Source organism: Typopeltis vanoorti, chromosome 7 (assembly GCF_054136105.1).
Source record: "Typopeltis vanoorti isolate ZY-2024b chromosome 7, IOZ_Tvanoo_1.0, whole genome shotgun sequence".
NCBI lineage: Eukaryota > Metazoa > Arthropoda > Arachnida > Uropygi > Thelyphonidae > Typopeltis > Typopeltis vanoorti.
In genome coordinates, this window is record NC_143555.1 from 85824774 (window position 1) to 85846223 (window position 21450).

At 34.3% G+C, this 21450-nt stretch overlaps 1 protein-coding gene across 1 annotated transcript in view; it reads left to right on the forward strand.

The window, feature by feature from the left end:
- The window catches only part of asrij (OCIA domain-containing protein asrij), a 230789-nt gene that overhangs the window by 37638 nt on the left and 171701 nt on the right, over positions 1-21450 (forward strand). Inside the window, exon 3 of the mRNA XM_090396001.1 lies at positions 10359-10412. Coding sequence (XP_090252127.1) covers positions 10359-10412 — 54 coding nt within the window. The remainder of the gene's footprint in view (positions 1-10358; positions 10413-21450) is intronic.

Below are 21450 nucleotides of genomic sequence, written 5' to 3' on the forward strand. Positions count from 1 at the left end.
GTCTTATCTTTTTCTATCGACCACTTTGGTGACCACTGCTCTAGATAATCCTTAACTATATCTCATGCACTACTAACATCCTTATCCTGCAGAGTTTTATAGATTTAAGCTTTTTCCTAAGCATGTCATAATCACCTACCTTGTAGTTTCATAAATACCCCTTCTTGATAGAATATTCCTCAGGTTTTGCAATCTCCCAACTCAAGATCGCATGGTCACTTTCACCAATTGAAGGCAATTACATGATAAAAGGTAGAAAACTACCTGTGTTTGATCTTTGAAAAATCCTAAGGTTGTTTGTGTATTTCATCCACTTTAACAATTGGAAGATTAACTCATCTGTATTTATTTCATCATCAGCAGCAGCAAATTAAAAAAAAAAAAAAAAAAAAAAAAAAACCAGCTAAATCTAAATAAATATGGTTGTGTTAAACTTCTCAGCATTTGGGGAAACATCAGTTTTTACACCTCCTGTCCATCAGTCAAGGCCAGCTACTAGCACCCATAGAAAGTGCTCCTGTTAAGATTTCAGGCTTCTAGTCTAATATCTTCCACTTCTTTTTTGTTTTTGTTATTATAATTTGTATATTGTATCACAGATGATGTCTCTGTGGCAGAGATGAAATATTAGAACCATTAAATCCATGTTTAATCATTTTTTTGTGCTCTTTTTCATTCCATTTATTAGCTTAAACCACACTTAAGCCTTAATAATCATTTACAAGTTATGTCATGTTCTATGTTTCCATTCACACCATACAAATATCAACCATACTTCCCTGATATTTCACCACATGAAATATGAATTTTCAAAATCAAGAGAGCTTAGAGAACCTAATTTTTTAAAAATGATTTTAAGAAGAAACCAATAATTTGATCTTCAAGATTCCAAACTGGCTATAGTGACATAACGGTGAGCTTTGACATTGTTTCTCTCTTCACCAATGTTCCATTAGATATAGCAATTCAACTGCTCTCTATGATTTGCATATACTCATGACGAATAAACATTAAATTAATAGTGAGAGTTCAAAGTTACTGTTTCCCAGAATGTTGACAATCATAGATCACCATTGCAATAGATTAGGTTAACTGCAAAGAACATCATAGCATTCCTTGAAGAGTTTCTCATAACAGATAACATCAGATAAGAAAATTTCCTTTCCCTTATATGAAAGGCATTTTTCACATTTCAAAAGTTTTTAATAAAATTTGACTTTTAGACTACTTTCAAGCCAGTAAACAAGATTTCATCTATTCTGCCACATCCCATGGCTCATGTTGGAGTGCACCAGATTCCTTGTTCCTACAGTCTGTTCCGTTTTGCCAGATGAGTTATACTGTAGACATCCAATGATCATAACATATATATTATATCCATCTTTTCCAAGCTAAGAAATCTAGTCTTCCAGAATATGGGGTCTCTGCTGGGCCACAGGATCCTATTGGACAACACAAAAATTCTTCATAAAAGTTCCTTCAAAGTTGAGAGACTGTTCAAGGAATGCTGCCTGAGTGAAGCTCTTGGCAGAACTAAAGCTAAATTGCAACAGTGATGTACAATTGTCATGAAAGTGTGACTTTGAACTCTCACTATTATTCTAACATTTATTTGTGATGTGTATATGCAAATCTTGTATATATTTATATATATTTAAATGTGTGTAAGTTGTTTGTATACAGTTATTATTTTTTCTATATCTATTCTTTTACATATATTTTTTTTTGTATGTATATTATTTATACATACATGTATTCATAGGGTGACTTAGCTATTCACTTTTTTATTACGTACACTGTTTATGTTCACTTTATGTGAATAATCTGTTATTATTGTTATTATATGGACATGCATTTAATTCATTCACCACTCTTTCCAACCAAAAATTCTAGTTCTCACACTCTTGTTATTCCACCACTAGCCAACTGATGAAATATTTCCCCTACATTAATCCTATAAAAATCCTATTAGTAACTTAAATGTTTCTATCATATCCTCTCTTCTCTGCCTATCAACCAACTTTTCCAACCCACAAACTCCTAATTCTATTGATGTAGGGAGCATTCCTCAGACCACTCACCACCTTCACTTGTCTTTGAATTTTCTCTACCACCTTCTCATCTCCAATAAATCTAGGCAACCAGACATGAGCATAAATAATCCAAATGTGGATGTATCAATGCCTTATAAAGAGGAATAATAACTTCTTTATCTTTGCATGTTAGCGTGTTCTGTTATAACATTCTGTACTGCTATTGCCCTGCTTTGTCTTTATTTGTTCTTTACTTAAAACTTCATGAACTGTTGTGAATAGTCGACTGCTGCCATTTATTTATTTTTACTAGATCTTATGTTCTCAAGCTCTATAGTCTAGCAAATTTATTTGTTGTATGACTGCGCCAGTCAGACTATGTATTGCATGTGGGATTATAAGATTTTAAACTTAAAGACAAAGTAGATATTGTTAGCATTCCATGCTTATGTTAATCTTTACCTTTAATTAGTCATGGCTTGATTATTGATCACTTAAACTTTATCTTATGCAGGTTCAAAATTTTCAGGATAGTACATTGACAGATCAGTCCAGTGTTGTTCACAAACCATTTAATTAAATCAGAAAGGAATATTTACATAGTCTGATCCACATTAACCCACACACACAGATTGCATTACAAGTCTTTGTCGATTTCAGTTCTTCCTGACTCAGGCTTGGTTCTATGTTTCTTCCCTTAAAGTTAAATCGCAATCTAGAATAACCTGCTAGTCATACATACATATATACATACACAAACTGAAAATAATGCATACCTCCTGGAGTAAGCTTAAATCAATATTAATTTACATTATCTAGTACAGTACTCTTCTTACTCACAATAATGGTTGGCCGAATGGCTAGTGTATCTGCTCTCCAGTCAAAAGGCTGCGGGTTCGAATCCCGCCGTGGGCATGGATGTTTGTGATTGTCTATGAAAATATTAGTGGTGGTGATGGTTGGCAGTGGATGCTGTTGGTGTAGATTACAAAAGTAGTGGTAGAGACAGAATTATAGAGTAGGTGCCCTCCCTCGATGAGTCTTTGGACTCCCTGGAGGTGTCACGTAATAATAATAATAATTACTTATATGTAATTGAGATTAAGACACACCTAGAGTGACCTTATTTTGATATTACTTACACAGTCTTATTCTACCTAAATACAGATACACTTGATGTACTTTCTTGCTCGGAAATATCAAATATATATATAAGTACTTACAATTCTCGTTTAGCACTGTCTTTTACATGTCTTTTACCATCACTATTCATAGACAATCACAAACATCCATGCCCCCTTTTGTTCTCTTTGTTTCTGCCACCTCATTCTTAATCCCTTCCAAGTTTCTTCTTTGTCTGAGTCATTGATTATTCTATGCCCTTTAGGATCCTTAGGTGGCAATGTGCAGCTCTTTCTTATAAGATGTCTGATGATCGACACTATACTTCTATGGCAGTGGCCCCAGGTAAGTGAAGATTGAGAAACCCAAGACCTACAATGCTTCTCTTTCAATTACCGACAACGGACCTGATGTGGCGGCAGACCCAGATAAGAGAAAATTGAGAAACCCAAGACAAAGTCCTTTTCGATATTTTTCCTTATAAAGGCCCAGACTTCTGCTGTATGCATGCATGCGCACATCTCGAAACTTCCATGTATGGTCATGTATGGACATCCGAACATGATGACATCATACTTTCCTCATCTTTTGAAATTGCCACATATGGACATAAGTTAACAGCATTGCATAATGATGTGCGGCACATTATTTTAACAAAGGCTCGTGGTAAAGTTATTACAAATACAAGATTATTACAGACAAAATTTGCCATTTCTTTAAGTGCAAACTCTTCAGAAAAACATGTAAAAGCGAATAATAAGTTACATATAAAAGATTTTACAGTTCTTCAATATACAAGTAAGACGCTGAGCTACCTTGGACACTGGCAGTATGCTCTCTGAACTTTAGCTCTCTTTCCACCACCCTCAAGTCCCCCCAGTCTCATTAATTCCCAGAATATAGTTCCATCGAGGTGGTACACAGCTTGTTATCTTTTAATCCCGAATGCATAACTTGACATTTTTAAAATGATATCCAACTATCTTTTGCCCATACTGCCAACTTATCCATAGCAGATGGAATAAGCTTTACCACTTATTTCTTTTCAAAATATCTTGTTAGGTTACTGAAGAACTACATCAGACATTCTGGTTCCTTAATCAAAAATTCAGTGTACTTTTCTGAAATTTCCATTGTGTCATCTCACATCCTTACCCACTTACACATGGACTTTTATAATGTACACGTAGATGAAGTTGAGCTTTATTGAAAGCTTTCTCTCACCTGCTGTCTCAGAACTTTCCAAGCATTATTTTTACTCCAATTTCATTAATTAGAACAACTATTTTTACAAAGTAAATCTTTTGGCTTGGTTTTGGGGAGTAAATTATATTCTCCTGCTGCAGATTTATTTATGGAAGACTTGGAAGAAAAATTAAAATTCCTGTCTCAAGCCAACCAGAAACCTGTTGGAGATATGTTGACATATTTGTAAGTTGGAAACATATCTCCATTTTAAAAAACTTCCTCTACTCCTCAACACTATAATCAGACATGCTGATCTCTCAAAAAAAAAAAAAAAAAAAAAAAATCAGAAGAATATTACTATCCCTTTTACAAGTTGCTGCCAGCTAATCAAACTAATTAATACTATGATAATACAGTTAATTCTCACTATAGCAAATAATTTCTGCTAGCCAATTCTTTAGAGCATAAATATTAGCTTGCTATTATAAAGAAAATTCACTATAGTACAGTATCTCCTACAACAAATTATGTATTCCTTTAGTCCTTGTGAATTCACTATAGTGAGAGCTGGGTTATAAATCAAACACCTGATCAGAGACTGAAGATGACAGATATGACAGTTCTGAGAAAGATTAGTGGAGTGAACAAATGGCAGTATTATATTAAAAATGAGGATATTCTGAAAAAACTTGAAATTATTAGCATTCAGGAATGTGTAAGCAGAGCTAATCTCAGGTGATATTGTAAATTAAACACAATAAGAGAGGCAAGGTTAACAAAATAAGTATTTTTTTTTTTTGCAAGAATGACACAAAAAAGGCTCAGCGGAAGCCCAAGATTTATATGGATTGATAGGATTGATACAGTAAAAAGTGTCTTAGAAGACAGAAATATAAGATCTTGATAATATTGGAGTCTTGACAGATAGATAAATTTGGAGGAAAAATTGTTGATAGTAAATTTGTAATGATGCAACTTTTTCATCTTATACTATCATAATATCCTCCAAGTACATCCTCTAAGGATATGTATCAGGAATTTAATGATAATGAAGATGACATTTGTTAAATCTGGTAATACCAAATTGTTACTTCTTGTAAGTAAAGAAAAAATGCATGCTACATCCCTATCTCAACTTCTCTTTCTTTAACCAACTGGCCTGCCTACATTATCATCAACATAGCTCCTCGTTACTATTGAATACAGTAAATTAACTAGAATTGCAATGTAAGCAAAAAAAAAAGCTGTAAAACCACACCACACCAAATGATGACATTTGAGGAATGAAGCAGAATCTGTTGCACAAAGTGTGGGTTTGCAGTTGTATGTATTCACAGCACCATCCAGATGGAAGTGAGCTTTGTCAGTCCAGAAAATGTTCCATGGCCAGTCGTTGTCCAGTTGAGTCCAAGTAAGAAACTTCAAGGAAAATGTTTCTCGTGCATCCCAGTCAGGATTAAGTAATTGCTGAATGTGGGAAATCGTATAAGGGTAAGACAGAATTTGCCTTACGACTTTGTGACCTGTGCTTACGGGTTTGTCTAAAGCCCATGCAATACACTATGCTGCTTTCTACGACATTTGCCATCCTTTCTTCATCTAACACTGGCTACTTCCTCTACTGTCTGCCATTTGATGTGCTTCCATCCTCTGCCAGGTTTGATATCTAAGGAACCTGTCTCTTCAGATTTCTGGATCATTTTGAGTAAACTATTTGCAGTCATAGGAATCGTTTTTAATCCCTTTAATGTTCTGAACTTTCACAGTGCTGTCAAGACACAACTGTTATTTTGGTAAAAGAACTTCACAAGAAGTGTGCACATGCCTTTGGCAATGGTGACATTGTGCTTTAACACGTCTGCTCACAGGCAACTGATGCATTCTGCAGCTACCTGCTTTTATAGAAGCTTCTTTTGAAGCATATGGGACATGGATACAGAAGCATTGGGGACATTTGTTATTTGCATAAATAGTATGGTCAAGCCTCCATAGCTCAGTCATTATAGACAAAGCCCTTTGGTTGGAAAGACCTGGGCTCGATTCCTGTCAGTGATGTGAGGAACCTTTATCTAGTCTCATACAGAGGTAGGGGTTTTTTTTCACCTGGAAACTCGGGTTTTTTGTTCCCCCAAACAGGCAAACCGGCCCTGTGAACACACGCATCTACAGACACATGCTACATCGGGAGGCATAATGACATTTGTTATCCTCAAGTTGCAGTTGCAAGAAAAAAAAAGAAAAAAAAATCCTGACATTGTAAAAGTAGAAGAGGAAGATTAAATAAAGTAAAGTATAAATAGTATGGTTGCAGTGTTTCACTGCATATACCAGAAGTATAAGAAATTTATATGTATTGCAGTGCCATGTTTTGCCCTAGTGACAGCTTTTAGAATTAACATTAATTTTTGTACAAAATAAAATTTCATTGCTGCACACATCATTGTGTTAAATATTAAATTGTTCTGCTGAATAATTACACAGTTACAGCCTTTCAAAATGTGAACCTTAATTATAATCACCTTATATATTAGCTGTTCTACAGCTTTTGTACGAATTATGAAGGTCCTTAATTTTGAAATTCAGTTATGCTTGATTTCAAAATTAAGGACCTTGCAAAGTATAACCTTACAAAGCACTGGATGTGGATTATACAAAGATAACCTGTAAAGAACTCACTGAGTGTATAAATTATACGCTTTTGGTTGTGGTTTTCTTTTATATGCACCAACTCAAGGTGAATTGCATTCAACTCTGCTATATAATTGCTGCAATCAAGTTGGATCTGATTAGATATGATAAAGTCAGGAAATACAGCAGCATAACTACCAGAGGGCTTAGATCTTGAATCATCAATATAGATGGGAGGGAAATTACTGTTCTGCTATGTACATATTAAATAACTGCATGTACACAGATGAAGTTTCAGACTTCTTTATTTGGAACAGCAAAAGGTTGCAGATGGAGTGCAAACCTGCCATGGAAGAATGTTGTTTATGTTTGGTGTAGGTAATGTTCTCAAGATTAATGGCAGTAGCATTGCAAAATTTCTTTAACATGCATACCAAAAGGACATATGGCAGTTTGATGTGCATGTATGTGATATTCTCTGCTCCTAAAGCAGAGAAAAAAAAATACTAGTCCATGTAGGATGCTTTGGAAGAGACTTCATTTTTTGAGCATAGCCTAGAATAGGTGCACTGTCATTTCATGATTATAGAATCCTCACACAACTGCATTATGAATACATACATAAACAACTACACTGAACATCCCAAATATGTTGTTGTTTTGTATGTATTCACAATGTAGTTAATGTTAAAACATTAACATAAGTTATTTACTCCAATAATATTTGCTTTTTCTACTAAACTTAATTATCTTGGTTTTAATCAGTGTGTATAATCCCTGAAAAAGGATGAAATGTTAAATCCTCCTTCTGCCACATGTCAAATCATAACAAAATATCTCATATATCTGGAGTGCTTCAGAAAAAAAAAAAAAAAAAGCAGTCTAATATACATTGAGCCAGAAACCTTTACTTAACATTACATTATGCTATTAAATAAAAGTTGCTAGTTTTTTGCGCCAGTCTTTGCACTAGTTTTAATTGTTATTATTCCAGACTGTATGGAGTCATATGACTCATTGTACTAGGCCTGTTTTAGACAGCACAAAACATATACCATTCCTTACAAACTCATTCACTGTTTTCATTCTTACCACCTTCTCAGGCAGTGCATTTTCTTGTCTCTACCACTTTCTATGCAAAAAATTTGCCTTCTTTTTTGTTACTTCCTTTCACAGCTTCCAGGGATGGCATTTTGTCTTTGTTCCTTTACCTTGTTCTACCATATGAAAAATCTCTCTAGTGTTAATACAGTAAATACATCTGAACTTAAATTTCTCAGTCATATTCTTCCTTTTCCTTTTTCCTCGGACTTTGCAGATTACATCCTCAGTCTATCCTCATAACCAATGCTCTGCAGTCCTGATATAATTTTTGTTATATACCTCTCTACAGTTATTTTAGTCCCTTTCAAATCTTGATCAGATCTGAACACTAATCCAGATATGGTCTAATCAGAGCTTTACTTAATGAACTACCTACCTTCATCTCTGCTGGTGAACATTAATCTCAGTACTTCACAATATGTCCTTCATATTGTGAAGTACTGAGCAGATAAAAATTTGAACTTCAAATTTTTATCTGCCATCATTCCAAGGTCGCTTGCTTCATTCACTTCTTCCAGTATAGCTCTGTCAAGAAAATAGGCAGCCTCAAAGCTATGGATCCCAGATTTCAAAACATTTAGCTGTGTTAAACTGACATCCACTTTCATTCTCCCACCTTTCCTCTGTATTCTAACCTTCTTGTAGAGCTGCATCATTAGCGCTTACTAATAACCCTTTAAAACTGCACGTTGAACCAACTATATACATTGAACTTATAGTCCTTAATATGTTCATCTAAAGACAATCTCCATCCTTTTGGCACCCCTTAGAGTGTATCAAGTGCCATATGTCAACAAGTTGGCCTATTTGGGACAGACAGGAAAAATTGTTAACATCCCTCTTAAAATGCATAAGAAATATATTTGCTGCTCTCATTATAGCAAATTGGTTCTTGCAAACTGATTTGGATATTATTTCGCACTGGATTGCTGTTTGCAAGAAAACAATAGTTCAACATAGCTGTTCCAAATCCAAAAGGCTAGTCTTGTAATCAGTAGCATAAATGAAACACTCCACTAAACTGAGTAGGTATCTTCATCAAGTTATCCAAAAGCTGAGTAACAATGCAGACATACTTGCTGTTGGGTAACTTACATAAAATTAGAGACTCTAATTATGACAGTCTTCAGACTGACAGCCAAGGCTACTTTTCTCTTTCTGAAGTGGCCAAGGCCACTTCAGAAAGAGAAATTTATTCCGCTATTTAGCAATTTATTCCGCTATGCACTTGTTGTTTCTGAGAAGTACTTTGAGGATGCTGTTTTAAAACTTGCAAAATATCTAAAGATTTAATGAATTCATCAATTTAGTTTGTCATAGTGTTGCAAATTAATATCATTAACAAATAATACGAATATCATGACTGTGACTACATGGTCAATGTGCACAAAGTATTTGAGGTGCATTTGCTGTGAAATTGAATTCTTGAATCTCAAAGGGAACTTGAAAATATTGTGAGTTGGCATTCATGCACATCTCAAAAATAAAATACTTTTTTAAAAACTGAGTAGGCTAAATTAACTTAATGAAACCATTGGATAAGTACAAAAATTTTATCAGTGAATTATTTTAGATGCCTCTCCATTGGTAAGTAATTGATTTTACAACCACATTTTTTTTAATTTTGAATATAACGGTAGCTTTTCTCAAACAAAAAAAAAAATTAAAACAAATTATGGTCATTTTTTTTTAACATGAAGTAATTATGAATTTTGTTAACTGCCACAAATATTGATAAAAAATCACCATCATTGGAAGGCCAGTGCTATGCAATGCTATCTTTTTATGCAGAATATTACATAATTTACTGCAATGTGTATTTGAAGTGCTGCCCTATGAGAAGAAATGTATGAATTTCATTGAAGACATGTTTGCTTGAATCATAGCACTACATTACTGAGAGTGCTTCCATAACTCAGTCATGAGAATGATGGGACATTTGCCATTCAGTTGGGTAGACTTGATTTGATTCGAACCTTTAACTGAAGGTGAGCTAGTATCTTATGGAGCGGTGGAAGAGCTTTTTGTTCTGAAAAACGGAGATTTTTCCCTCCCACTAAATATACAAGCCTAGAGAGCACATGCAACATAGTATTCTGACATCATGTTCTTAGTTTTTTCAGTCATGATATAACTGCACCCTCAATCCGACATTGCTGAAATTTTGAGTGGCCTAAAACTAAACAAAGACATGATACTAACACTTCATTCCTCAACATTATGGTTTATAGAATTATTTCTTTTATTATTACTATTATTTGAAATTCTCTTTCTTTATTATAGCTGCCCCATTGGCTGCAGCAGCCATGATAACTGTTCATTACTGTGTAAGGAGAGGTAAGGTTATTTTTATTTATTTTTGAGCTAATAAAATTATCTTGAATAATTTGATTAGTTTAAAGAATTAAAACTCTAAATCATGGTTTTCAAATCCAAGCAAAAGAGTATGCTTATAAATATGATTAGATGAAAAGTTAATATTTTGAATTTGGTAAAAAATTTATTTTTTGTATCAGATATTTTTTTTTAAACGTCAATGGTCTAATGCTACTCAAATTTCATTATAAAGCAGTTATGCTGTTTAATATTTGGTTAGCAAAGTAGTTTAATGGAACATAGAGCTATCCCAATATGATAGTCTACAAGGCTAATATATATCTACTAATTAATTTTGACATATTTATATTGAGACATGCTTGAATGCTATTGAAAGAAATTATGATAAAACACTATTATTGAAATTTTTTTTTAAATGTCTTTTTAAAGTTTTTTGCATCCTCATCAGTAGTGCCTGTGGATTTATTGCCCACTGGTGTTTGTTGCTTATTTCACCATTCTTTGCCATTTCTCTCTGTCTAAAGCCAGGTGACTCAAATCCTGCAAACTCTTTCCACACCACACCTTCACATCATTTACTCACTCTCACCATCCTCTTCTGTTTAACATGCTCTTTCAAGAGTCAATATTTGTCTCACAGAGTCTTTGACAATTACCATGTCTCACAACCATAGAGACCACTTGTGAATATGCATTTGTCTAACAGTCTCAGCTTTATGGAAAAGCTCATTGATTTACTTTTCTATATCTTGTCATTGCATGTAGGTTTGTTTTTGTTATCTGAGATCTTTTCTCTTTTTTTACAGGTAATTGTGTGTTGTGTTGTTCTTTCGGTATATGAAGTTCCTAACCTCTTCTAGTTCTTGTCTATTAACCTTTATTTTCCTTTTCATCCTTGCCTTTCCAAATAGCATTTTTTTATCATTATCAACCCTTTACTTCTCTTTACTTCTTATATCTCTTTACTTCTTCAGTCTTCAGCACTATTCTTTCTACTTCCTATTCATGTGCTTCAATAATGACTGTGTCCTCTGAAAATCATAAATTATTTATTTTTGTACCTTGAATTGAAATTATCCTTATATTATTCTTTGACTTCCATCATTCTTGATGAGTGTCATAAAGCATGATAAAGTTGCTTGGGGATATTGGATCTCCTTGTCTCATGCCTCTTGTTGTCCAGAACCATTTTCCTTTTTCTCCACAATTTCTCATGCAGCCTCTGCATTGTCATTTATATTCTCCAGTAGACACATCAGGTTCCTTTGAACTCTAAAAGATTTGAGTGCAGCCAATGCCACTTTCTGATCTATACTGTAAAATGCTTTCTGAAAGGCAACAAAACAGGTATAAATATTTTCATTTTTATGTAGAGCTTTCTCCACAACTAATCTTAACACTAATATTTAGTGCACAGTACTTCTCTCTTTTCTAAATCCTGCTTGCTCATCTTTCAGATTTTCTTCCATTAGTTTCTTTATTCTTTTTTGTTAATATGATAAGTACTTTTTCCCCATTTGGGATAAGTAATTGTGCTGTAGTTTTTGCAGTCCATTTTGCTTCTTTTTTGTGAATGAGTATTAAGATTGATCTTGTCTGTTTTTTTAGTACTTTTCCTTCATGCCCCCATGCAATGTTTCACAATCAGTGTAGTTTGTCTATGATCACTTCACCACCTTGTTTCAACATCTTTCTAGTGATCTCATCATTCCCAAGCCTTTTATAGTTTTTTAGATGCTTCTCACTCTGTTCTTAGTGGTGATATTTTTCTCATTTCATTGATTAATCTCTTTTGGACCTCAATATCTCCCTGTGTCTTATATTACTGAGCAGTATCTTCTCCCTCCCTCTCCTATTTTTTCTATGTTCATCAAGATTTCACCATTTTCATCTTTTATAGTTCTCTGCTTTGGGCTCCATTTGTTGTTGTTTCTGATCATCTTATATACTTCTCTTGTTCTGTATTCACCCTAGTATTTATCAATATCCTTGCACTGCTCCTCTAGCCACTTTTTTATTTGTCTCTTCTAACTGGCCTCTTCACTTCATTGCATTTGCTCTATACTGTTCTTCCATTTCCATGGAGATTTCTCTCTCTCTCCTATTCTTTAATGCTCTTTTCTTCTTGAATTATTTTTATCTCCTGTGAGATCCACTTCTTCTTTTACTTCTCTATCTCTGGGCCTGCTTGTTCAACTGCTCTCTTCATTGCAGATACCACTTTGTTGTTTCTGTCCTCCAGTTCCTTGTCTGTAATGGATTTCAGTTCTTCCTTGAGCACTTTCCCTGCATTTTCCTTCCTCGATGTCCTCATATCTCTGACTGAAACTGTGCCTTCACTTGAGTTTCAACTTATACTGGCAACCACTAAGCTAGGATTTGATGCCATGTCTGCTCTTTGAAATGTTTGACACTGCTTGAACTGATGTGGCCCATCTCTTTCTTATGAGTATCATCTAGTATGTTCTTTATTCTTCTATCAGATGACAACCATGTCTACTTCCTGCAGTCTTTTTGCTGGAATTTTGTGTTGCGAATTACAAGGCAAATTTAAGCATTCTTTCTCCTCTTTTATTGCATTCTCCATATTCATATTTGTTTGTTATTCTTTCTCAGCCTTCATTGTTTTTTCCAATCTTTGCATTCCAGTCTCTTCCAATGATTAATATATCTTTCTTTGGTACTGATTTCAAGATTGTTTCCAAGTTGCTATAGATTAACTCTGTACTTTCTGAAGTGGGTAAATAGACCTGGACCACTGTGATGTTAGATGGTCTTCCTGCAAATCTTGGTATTATTATTTTTTCATTTTTACTGGTTTGTATTCTAATAATTCTTCTCTTCCTCTTTTATTGAGAAGAAATCCAACTCCTGCCTCATGTTCCTCATGTCCTGCCAACTCCGCCTCTATCTCTGCTAATAGATAGAGGTGGAGTTGGCAGGACACTCTCTCTTTTTTTTTTTTAAGTGTTAAACTTGAACTTATCATCTTTGGATCAAAAAAGTCTGTATAAAATGAAGCATAGGGAAGTTAAGAACCAAAACATATATGAAGGAATAAAAATATAAATTAAAAGCATGGAGTAATAAAAGAATAGGAATATAATCCAGTTAAACATTAGGTATGTGTAAAAAAATTGTTGCATAGTTTAATGCTTAATTGCATTATGTGTTTTTATTTTTCTTATTTCATTTCTTCACCTCCTATACGAGGGTGCTCTGAAAAGTTCTTGGCCTCAACCATAGATGGCAACACTATGTCACCAGTTAAATCCTTCCAAATACGAGGGTTGTCTGAAAAGTTCTCGGCCTCAACCATAGATGGCAACACTATCGGGAAGTTTTTTTTTTCTAAGTTGGTACATCTGTCATAAACATCCATGTGAAATTGCAAGTCATTCTATCAAGTACTTTGTTTTATACAGCTGTTGGAAGCAAAACTGTTGTCTGTATCCTTTGAAATGAATAAAATTGAGTATCGTGCAGTTATAAAATTCTTTGTTAAAGAAGATTTAACACCAAAAGAAATTCATTCGAAGTTCACAAAAGTTTATAGGCACTCTTCTGCTTCAGTTTCGACAATTAAGAAATGGGCTGCCGAGTTTAAACTTGGCCGTACCAGACTTCAAGATGATCACCATGAAGGACGTCCAAAAAGTGTAACAGCACCAGAAATCATTGATCAAGTTCACAATATGGTATTAGAAGAGCAGTTAGTCAAAATGCATGAACTTGCTGAGACTATAGGCATTTCCAAAGCATATGTAGGGTATATTTTGCATGAAAAATTGCAAATGAAAAAGCTTTGCACAAGATGGGTGCCACTCTTGCTCACAGCAGATCAAAAACGCACTTGCATGAAAATCTCTGAACAGTGACTTAAAGCGTTTTAGCAAGAATAAAACTGATTTTGTGCGTCAATTTATTACTATGGATGAGACTTGGATTCACCATTACCCACCAGAATCCAAACAGTAGTCAAAACAGTGGAAAGAAGCCGGTTGTTCAGTGCCAAAGAAGACAAAGTCAGTTCCATCAGCAGGAAAGGTCATGGCATCAGTGTTTTGGGATGCTAAAGGCATTTTGTTTATTAACACGTTTGCTGCCAACTATGAGTATACTCGTAGTTAGTATATGAGCTTCACAAGCCAACTACGAGTATACTCGTATATCGATTTACTGACCTCCTATGTCAAACACGAGTTAACCCTTAATATATTTACCTTAATTTGACCCCTTGGATTCTGAATAAAGCGGAGAGCACGTCTGGGGGGCTTGGTAGAAGGGAAATAATTTCAACTAAAATATTATATATTATATGTGTCTCAGAAGCCAACTACGAATATACTCGTATGTCGATTACCAACCTCCTATGCCAAGCGCGAGTTAATTTGTAGTATAACACGTAATTTGAAAATCAATTTAAAACTAATAAAATCAATAAAAATAAAACCAATCAATAAAATAAAAAAACAATTTATTCAAATAAGAATGGTACATTTTAAAACAATTTTCCACGCTTAACAGTGGTTTTTCCTGGCAAACAGGACAATAAGAACGTGTTTCGTGTGATCGTTTGTTTCGTGTACACACCGGCATGGCTTTGTTGGGCGATTCTTTTTTTCTCTTGGTAGTAAAATTTCCAAATAATGAAAATCCCGATTCCTCCTGATATTCTTTGATTGTGTAAGCTCATCCATTCCCACAAAAACTGAGATAATTGATCTCCAAATTTTAACGCAATCATTGCATTTCCAGTAATCATGTTATAAAATTTATGCGCATTTTGAATGTATACCTCAAAAATGCATATTGCCAATTTCTTTGGCCATCTAATTGTCTTTCATAAGGTGGAATAGTAAGAAAGAATTTGATCAGAAAGATCGGTGCCTGACATCCCCAAATTATAATCCCTAACAATGTTTGGTTTTAATTGAAATTAACCATTCTGATTTTGCATTTCAACCATTCCAAATTTGTGCATATTTGAAATCGAAAGAACTTCCCTCTTATCCTTTCATTTGCTGACTACAACAGGACCTCTTCATTGCCAGACAAATTCCCCTTTCTTTAGTTTCTTCTGAATAACATCTGGTGGATTGTTTTTCCTAAAATTTATCAGCGTTCCACACACGTACGATTTTCTGTTGGTAAGCGATTCCGTCAGAGCTACAGAATTATAAAAATTGTCCTTATACAATACCCCTGTCTAAATATTCCTCCATCAAGTGGAATACAATATCATATGCGTGACCCATTTTCGCTAAAGAGGATTCTGATTTTCCTGTATAAATTTTTATTTTTATCACCAATTCATTTGATTCTCATAGTTCATAGAATTTCATGCCATATTTATGTTTTTTGTTTTTTATGTATTGCCGAAATGCCAGTCTATCATGCCACAACATCATTGACTCATCAATACAAGATTACTCGTAGTTGGCATATGAAACAAAATTCTGTCTGATAAGCCGGCTATGAGATTACTCGTAGTGACCTTGAAGACACAAAAAGGGCTTGGCATGTGGGAACAAACTATGCCTGAGGAGCGTGGCAGCGAACGTGTTAATTATCTTGAAAAGGGTAAAACAATAACCAGGGAATATTATTCCGATTTTTTAACCAGACTAGACAAAAAAATTTATGAGAAAAGACCCGGTTTGTAGAAGAAAAATATCATCTTTCATCAGGACAGTGCACCTGCCCACAAAAGTGTTTTGACAATGGGAAAATTAAGGGATCTGCACTATGAATTGTTGGAACATCCACCTTATTCTCCAGATTTGGCTCCCTCTGACTTCTATCTCTTCCCAAAACTAAAACTCTTCTTTACTGGTCAGCATTTTTCTTTGAATCAAGAGGTGATTGCAGCTGTAAAAGAATATTTTGCTGAAAACCACTACAGGGACAGGATAATGGCACTGGAGCATCACTGGAATAAATGTATTAGTCTTAAAGGAGATTATGTTGAAAAATAAAAATAATTTTAAAATTATAAATTCGTTTTTTCATTGTTAGGGCGAGAACTTTTCAGATCACCTGAGTATTATATTTTATATTGATTTTCAGTCCAGTCATAATAAGTTCAATACTGAAAAAATTCTTCGAAAATTAAGTTCAGCGATCTTTATTATCATTCCTTTCAACTTTCATGTGTCTGTATGTGAATATATCTTTCAAAATTAACTATTAATTAGTAATTTTTGGCCCTGTTGGTTTTGTCATATTAGTTTCTGGGTTATGTTAAGCTTATAAACCACCAATATGTAAACCAAAAACTTATACTCAAAATTGTTGATTCTTGACCACAAGGATTAATGAGAATAAACTAAAATAGTAGGTTAACTATTTTAATTACCAACTAGTTTTGCCAGCTTATGCTGTCGGCTTCATCAGGGTACAATCAGGAAAGCAAAGAAAACGAAAATTACAAGCTAAACGTTAACTTGCAATTCTATTTCAATAACAAAATAGTGTGCGTGAAACAATATGCGTGTCGCGGATATATGATTTACTTCACATGGTGTATTCCGGTAATTGGATTGTATTTTTTTATATAATAACTATATAAAACACAATGAATTGATTAAGCACCCAACAATTTCGTAAGTCGTTTGACTTACATCTTCCGGGGAAAGAGGTAATTTAAAGTTAAAACACAAAGAAAAGAGAAATTATTAGTAATAGTTCATACTAAACAATTGCGGCCGTCTGACTATTCATAAAAATTAAAAATCAGAGTGCAGATTCAAAGTAATGATGAGTTACTTGTTGAGATGCAATTTGTACTGAAGTTCATTTCTTGTGTGTTTATTGTTCTAATTAAAGTCTTCCATATGTCTAGTAGGATTAAACCTTGGTTCCTGTTGAGGTTATTTGTGGAATGGACAACTGTAGCATCTTCTTTGAAGATTCTGGAATGGTAGTTTTCTTCTATATATGGCATAAGACTTTTATTCCATTTAATAATGTGGTCGGTTGTAGAGAAGTGGGAAGAAAAGCCAGAAATATCTTGTCTGTTGTTTCTAACATAGCTGATATGTTCCTTTTGTCTCACTTTGAAGTTTCTAGATGTCTGACCAATGTAACTTAGACCACAGGAACAAGGGATGTTATAAACTCCTGCATGTTTGTAGAAAGGATTGGAATCTTTTGGTGATCTTAGAAATTTTTGGATAGCTTCAACTGATTTGAAGGTCACTTTTTAATATTGTGTGGTTTTAGGAGGCGAGCTCTATTTTTCTGGAGATGGTACCAATGTATGGAATAGTTATAGTAGATATATATATTGGGGGTCATCACATTGTCTTTGTGGTATATCAGAAAAGAGAATCTTGTTAACAAGTCTTCTAGGGTAGCCATTTAGGAGTAGATCGTTTGTTATTTTATTTAATTCTTCTTGTAGATCATTATGGTCTGTGGTGAATTGTATAGCTGTTTTCTTTAGCATGTGAATAATGCTGAGTTTTTGGGAGATGTGGTGTGATGAGCTAAAGTTTAGATAACGTTTAGTATTTGTTGGTTTTCTATAAACTGATAAGTTGACACTGTTATTTTCTTTTTTCTTAATTATGATGTCTAGGAATGGTAGTTGTTTGTCCTTTTCAAGATCTTCTGGTGTGATATTTTACCATAAAGACGAAACCATGGGTCTTCATAATGAAATAGTAAATGGAAACAACATATAGTAGAATTCAAAGGATTGAAACCGGAAAGAATTGCAAGCCTGAAAATAAAACTCATAAGCCAAGAGATTGATTATTCAGGTATATGTCCCTACCTCAAGCCATAGTTTGAAAGAAATAGAAGAGTTTTATTATCATTTATGGAGTATAATTTCCAAAGAGAAAACACAAGAGTTAATAATCATGGGAGACTTCAATGTCACAATAGGATTAAAAATATCACAGCAGGACCAAGTGCTGGGACCATATGGTTATGGTTCTAGAAATGTGCAGGGAGAATTATTATTTCACTTAGCAGCAAGTCATAATCTAACAGTAATGAATTCAGTATTCAAAAAGAGGTTTAACAAATGGTGGACTTATATTTCTTCTGTATGGAGAAATATAAGTCAGTTGTTATGGTAATAGCAATTGACTTATATCTCTGCCTAACAAGCCTATTTACCTCTGTCAAGGTGCTCAATAATTTTAAATTTAGTACAGATCAAATGTATCAAATTAGATAAGCTAAATGTTAATGCAATAGACCAATAAAAAGAAAATTACAAAGAAAATTTGACAAAAGTGATCGCTTTTCAAAATCTGACACAGTCAGAAACTGGTGTTCAAGATCTTTGTAACTCTATTGAAACTATTATTAAGTCTTCAATTAAACCTCTAAATAACTACTGGCAGGAAGAATGATAAGATCGCTCATAAAACTAAGATAATAATAGATGAAAGAGAATTACTAAAGAAAAATATAATTATCGACATGTTTTTCACAAGAATATTTTAATATTTGCCAAATATTTCAGTCTGAAATTAACAGACTATCATCAGTGGCTTGATAGGAAGAGTTTTTACAAAGTGGAATACAAACAATTGATGATTCAAAAGTAGAACGAGCAGCATGATGTTACATTGCTAAGCACTAAAGAGAGATAAATTTCATCAGTGATGAATAAATTATAGGTATTAATTCACAATTTCATATAACAATCTTAATTTATAAATTCAATTAAAGATAACATTAGACTAATGTAAGAATTAGAAGGTCTAAATTGAAAAAAACTTAGGTTATTATCAGGATTAAACTTTCCCATTTTTTTGACAAGGATAGGCAATCATTTTGATTCAAGTTAGGATGTTGAAGTAAGGCCTCAGCACTCTCTTTGAATAGGCGTTCGAATTTATAGCAACATCTGTGTAGAAGGTGAGTCCTGGACCAGAGATTGGCACAGCACGGGATAGAGACAAGTCACAACATTCTCTGGTCCAGGACTCGCCTTCTACACAGATGTTGCTATAAATTCGAACGCCTATTCAAAGAGAGTGCTGAGGTTACTTCAACGCCCTAACTTGAATTGCAATGATTGCCTATCCTTGTCAAAAATACGGTAAAGTTTAATCCGTATAACATACTGTTTTTTTTTTTCAATTGAGACCTTCTAATTCTTACATTAGTCTAATGTTATGTTTAATTATAAGTTTAGTTTAATCCTTTATCCAAGTGTGAGCAAACAAAGTTTGCCCCTGAAAGTATCTTCAGGACTGGGGAAGGTAGTAGTGCAACACCAGGCGACTCGTTGCAAAGGTGGTGAAAGCTCTCATCACTCCTATCTCAGTATCTCCCATAATGCAAAGCACATCTCCTTGCAGATATGTGTAATGCTATGCATTAAAGCAAGGGCCACTACCCATATCGGTTTCGACCTCTATTGAGGTCTCGTCAGTGGGAGCAAGGCCCAGTAGTTAAGATTCAGAAGCAATGAGAGGTCATCCTAACCTATAGGAGTTGCCAAAGGGGGTGCAACCTTATTATTAAATTACTCCGGATTCAGAGAAAGATGTTGAGAGTTTATTTTTCACTTGGTTAGACTATAATAAGTTTAGTTTAATCCTTTATCCAAGTGTGAGCAAACAAAGTTTGCGCCTGAAAGTATCTTCAGGACTGGGGTAAGGTAGTGCAACACCAGGTGACTCGTTGCAAAGGTGGAGAAAGCTCTCATCACTCCTATCTCAGTATCTCCCATAATGCAAAGCACATCTCCTTGCGGATATGTGTAATGCTATGCATTAAGGCAAGGGCCACTACCCATACCGGTTTCGACCTTTATTGAGGTCTTGTCAGTGGGAGCCAGGCTCACTAGTGGAGATACAAAGGCAGAAGCAGTGAGAGGTCATCCTAACCTATAGGAGTTGCCAAAGGGTGTGCAACCAAGTGAAAAATAAACTCTCAACATCTTTCTCTGAATCTGGAGTAATTTAATAAGAAGGTTGCACACCCTTTGGCAACCCCTATAGGTTAGGATGACCTCTCATTGCTTCTGCCTTTGTATCTCCACTAGTGGGCCTGGCTCCCACTGACAAGACCTCAATAAAGGTCGAAACCGGTATGGGTAGTGGCCCTTGCCTTAATGCATAGAATTACACATATCCGCAAGGAGATGTGCTCTGCATTATGGGAGATACTGAGATAGGAGTGATGAGAGTGTTCTCCATCTTTACAACGAGTTGCCTGGTGTTGCACTACCTTACCCCAGTCCTGAAGATACTTTCAGGCGCAAACTTTGTTTGCTCACACTTGGATAAAGGATTAAACTAAACTTATTATAGTCTAACCAAGTGAAAAATAAACTCTCGTTATCTTTAATTGAATTTATAAATTAAGATTGTTATTTGAAATTGTGGATTAATGCCTATAATTTATTCATCACTGTGATGAAATTTACCTCTCTTTAGTGCTTAGCAATATAACAAATATTCTTGTGCTAACGTGTTGATAATTCTTAATTTCATGTCGCAAATGTCTCTCAAGAATAAAGAAAAATAGATTACATTCATCAAGAGATAAGATTAAATTTTCAGAATTTGACAAATTTGTCAAAAAAGAAATCTGAAATGATCTGAGAAAATTCAATACAAATGAAATATCCAAGGTCATAGAAAATAGAACCTCATTAAAAATAGCTAAAAATGGCATTTCTGAAAGCAAGAAATGGATTCCCTATCTTTTAAATAAAAATGGAATCATAAACAATAGAAAACAAATTCAAGGCATCACCAATAATTTTTGCAAACACCTTTATACAAGTCGTACAATGATCAAACTCAATAAACAATAGGCATGTGGAAAATGTCGATGTTCCACCAATTACAGAAATAGAAATTGCTATCAATGAAATGAAACCAAATAAGTGTCCAGGACCAGATGAAGTGTCTGCAGAGATTTTCAAATATGCATTGGACATCTTATTACCATTATTATTTAAACTGTACAATAGGATCCTAAAGGATGAGATTTTTCCTAATCAGTGGCTGAAATCAGAAATAATTCTTCTTCACAAAAAAAAGGCTTAAAATCAGATATA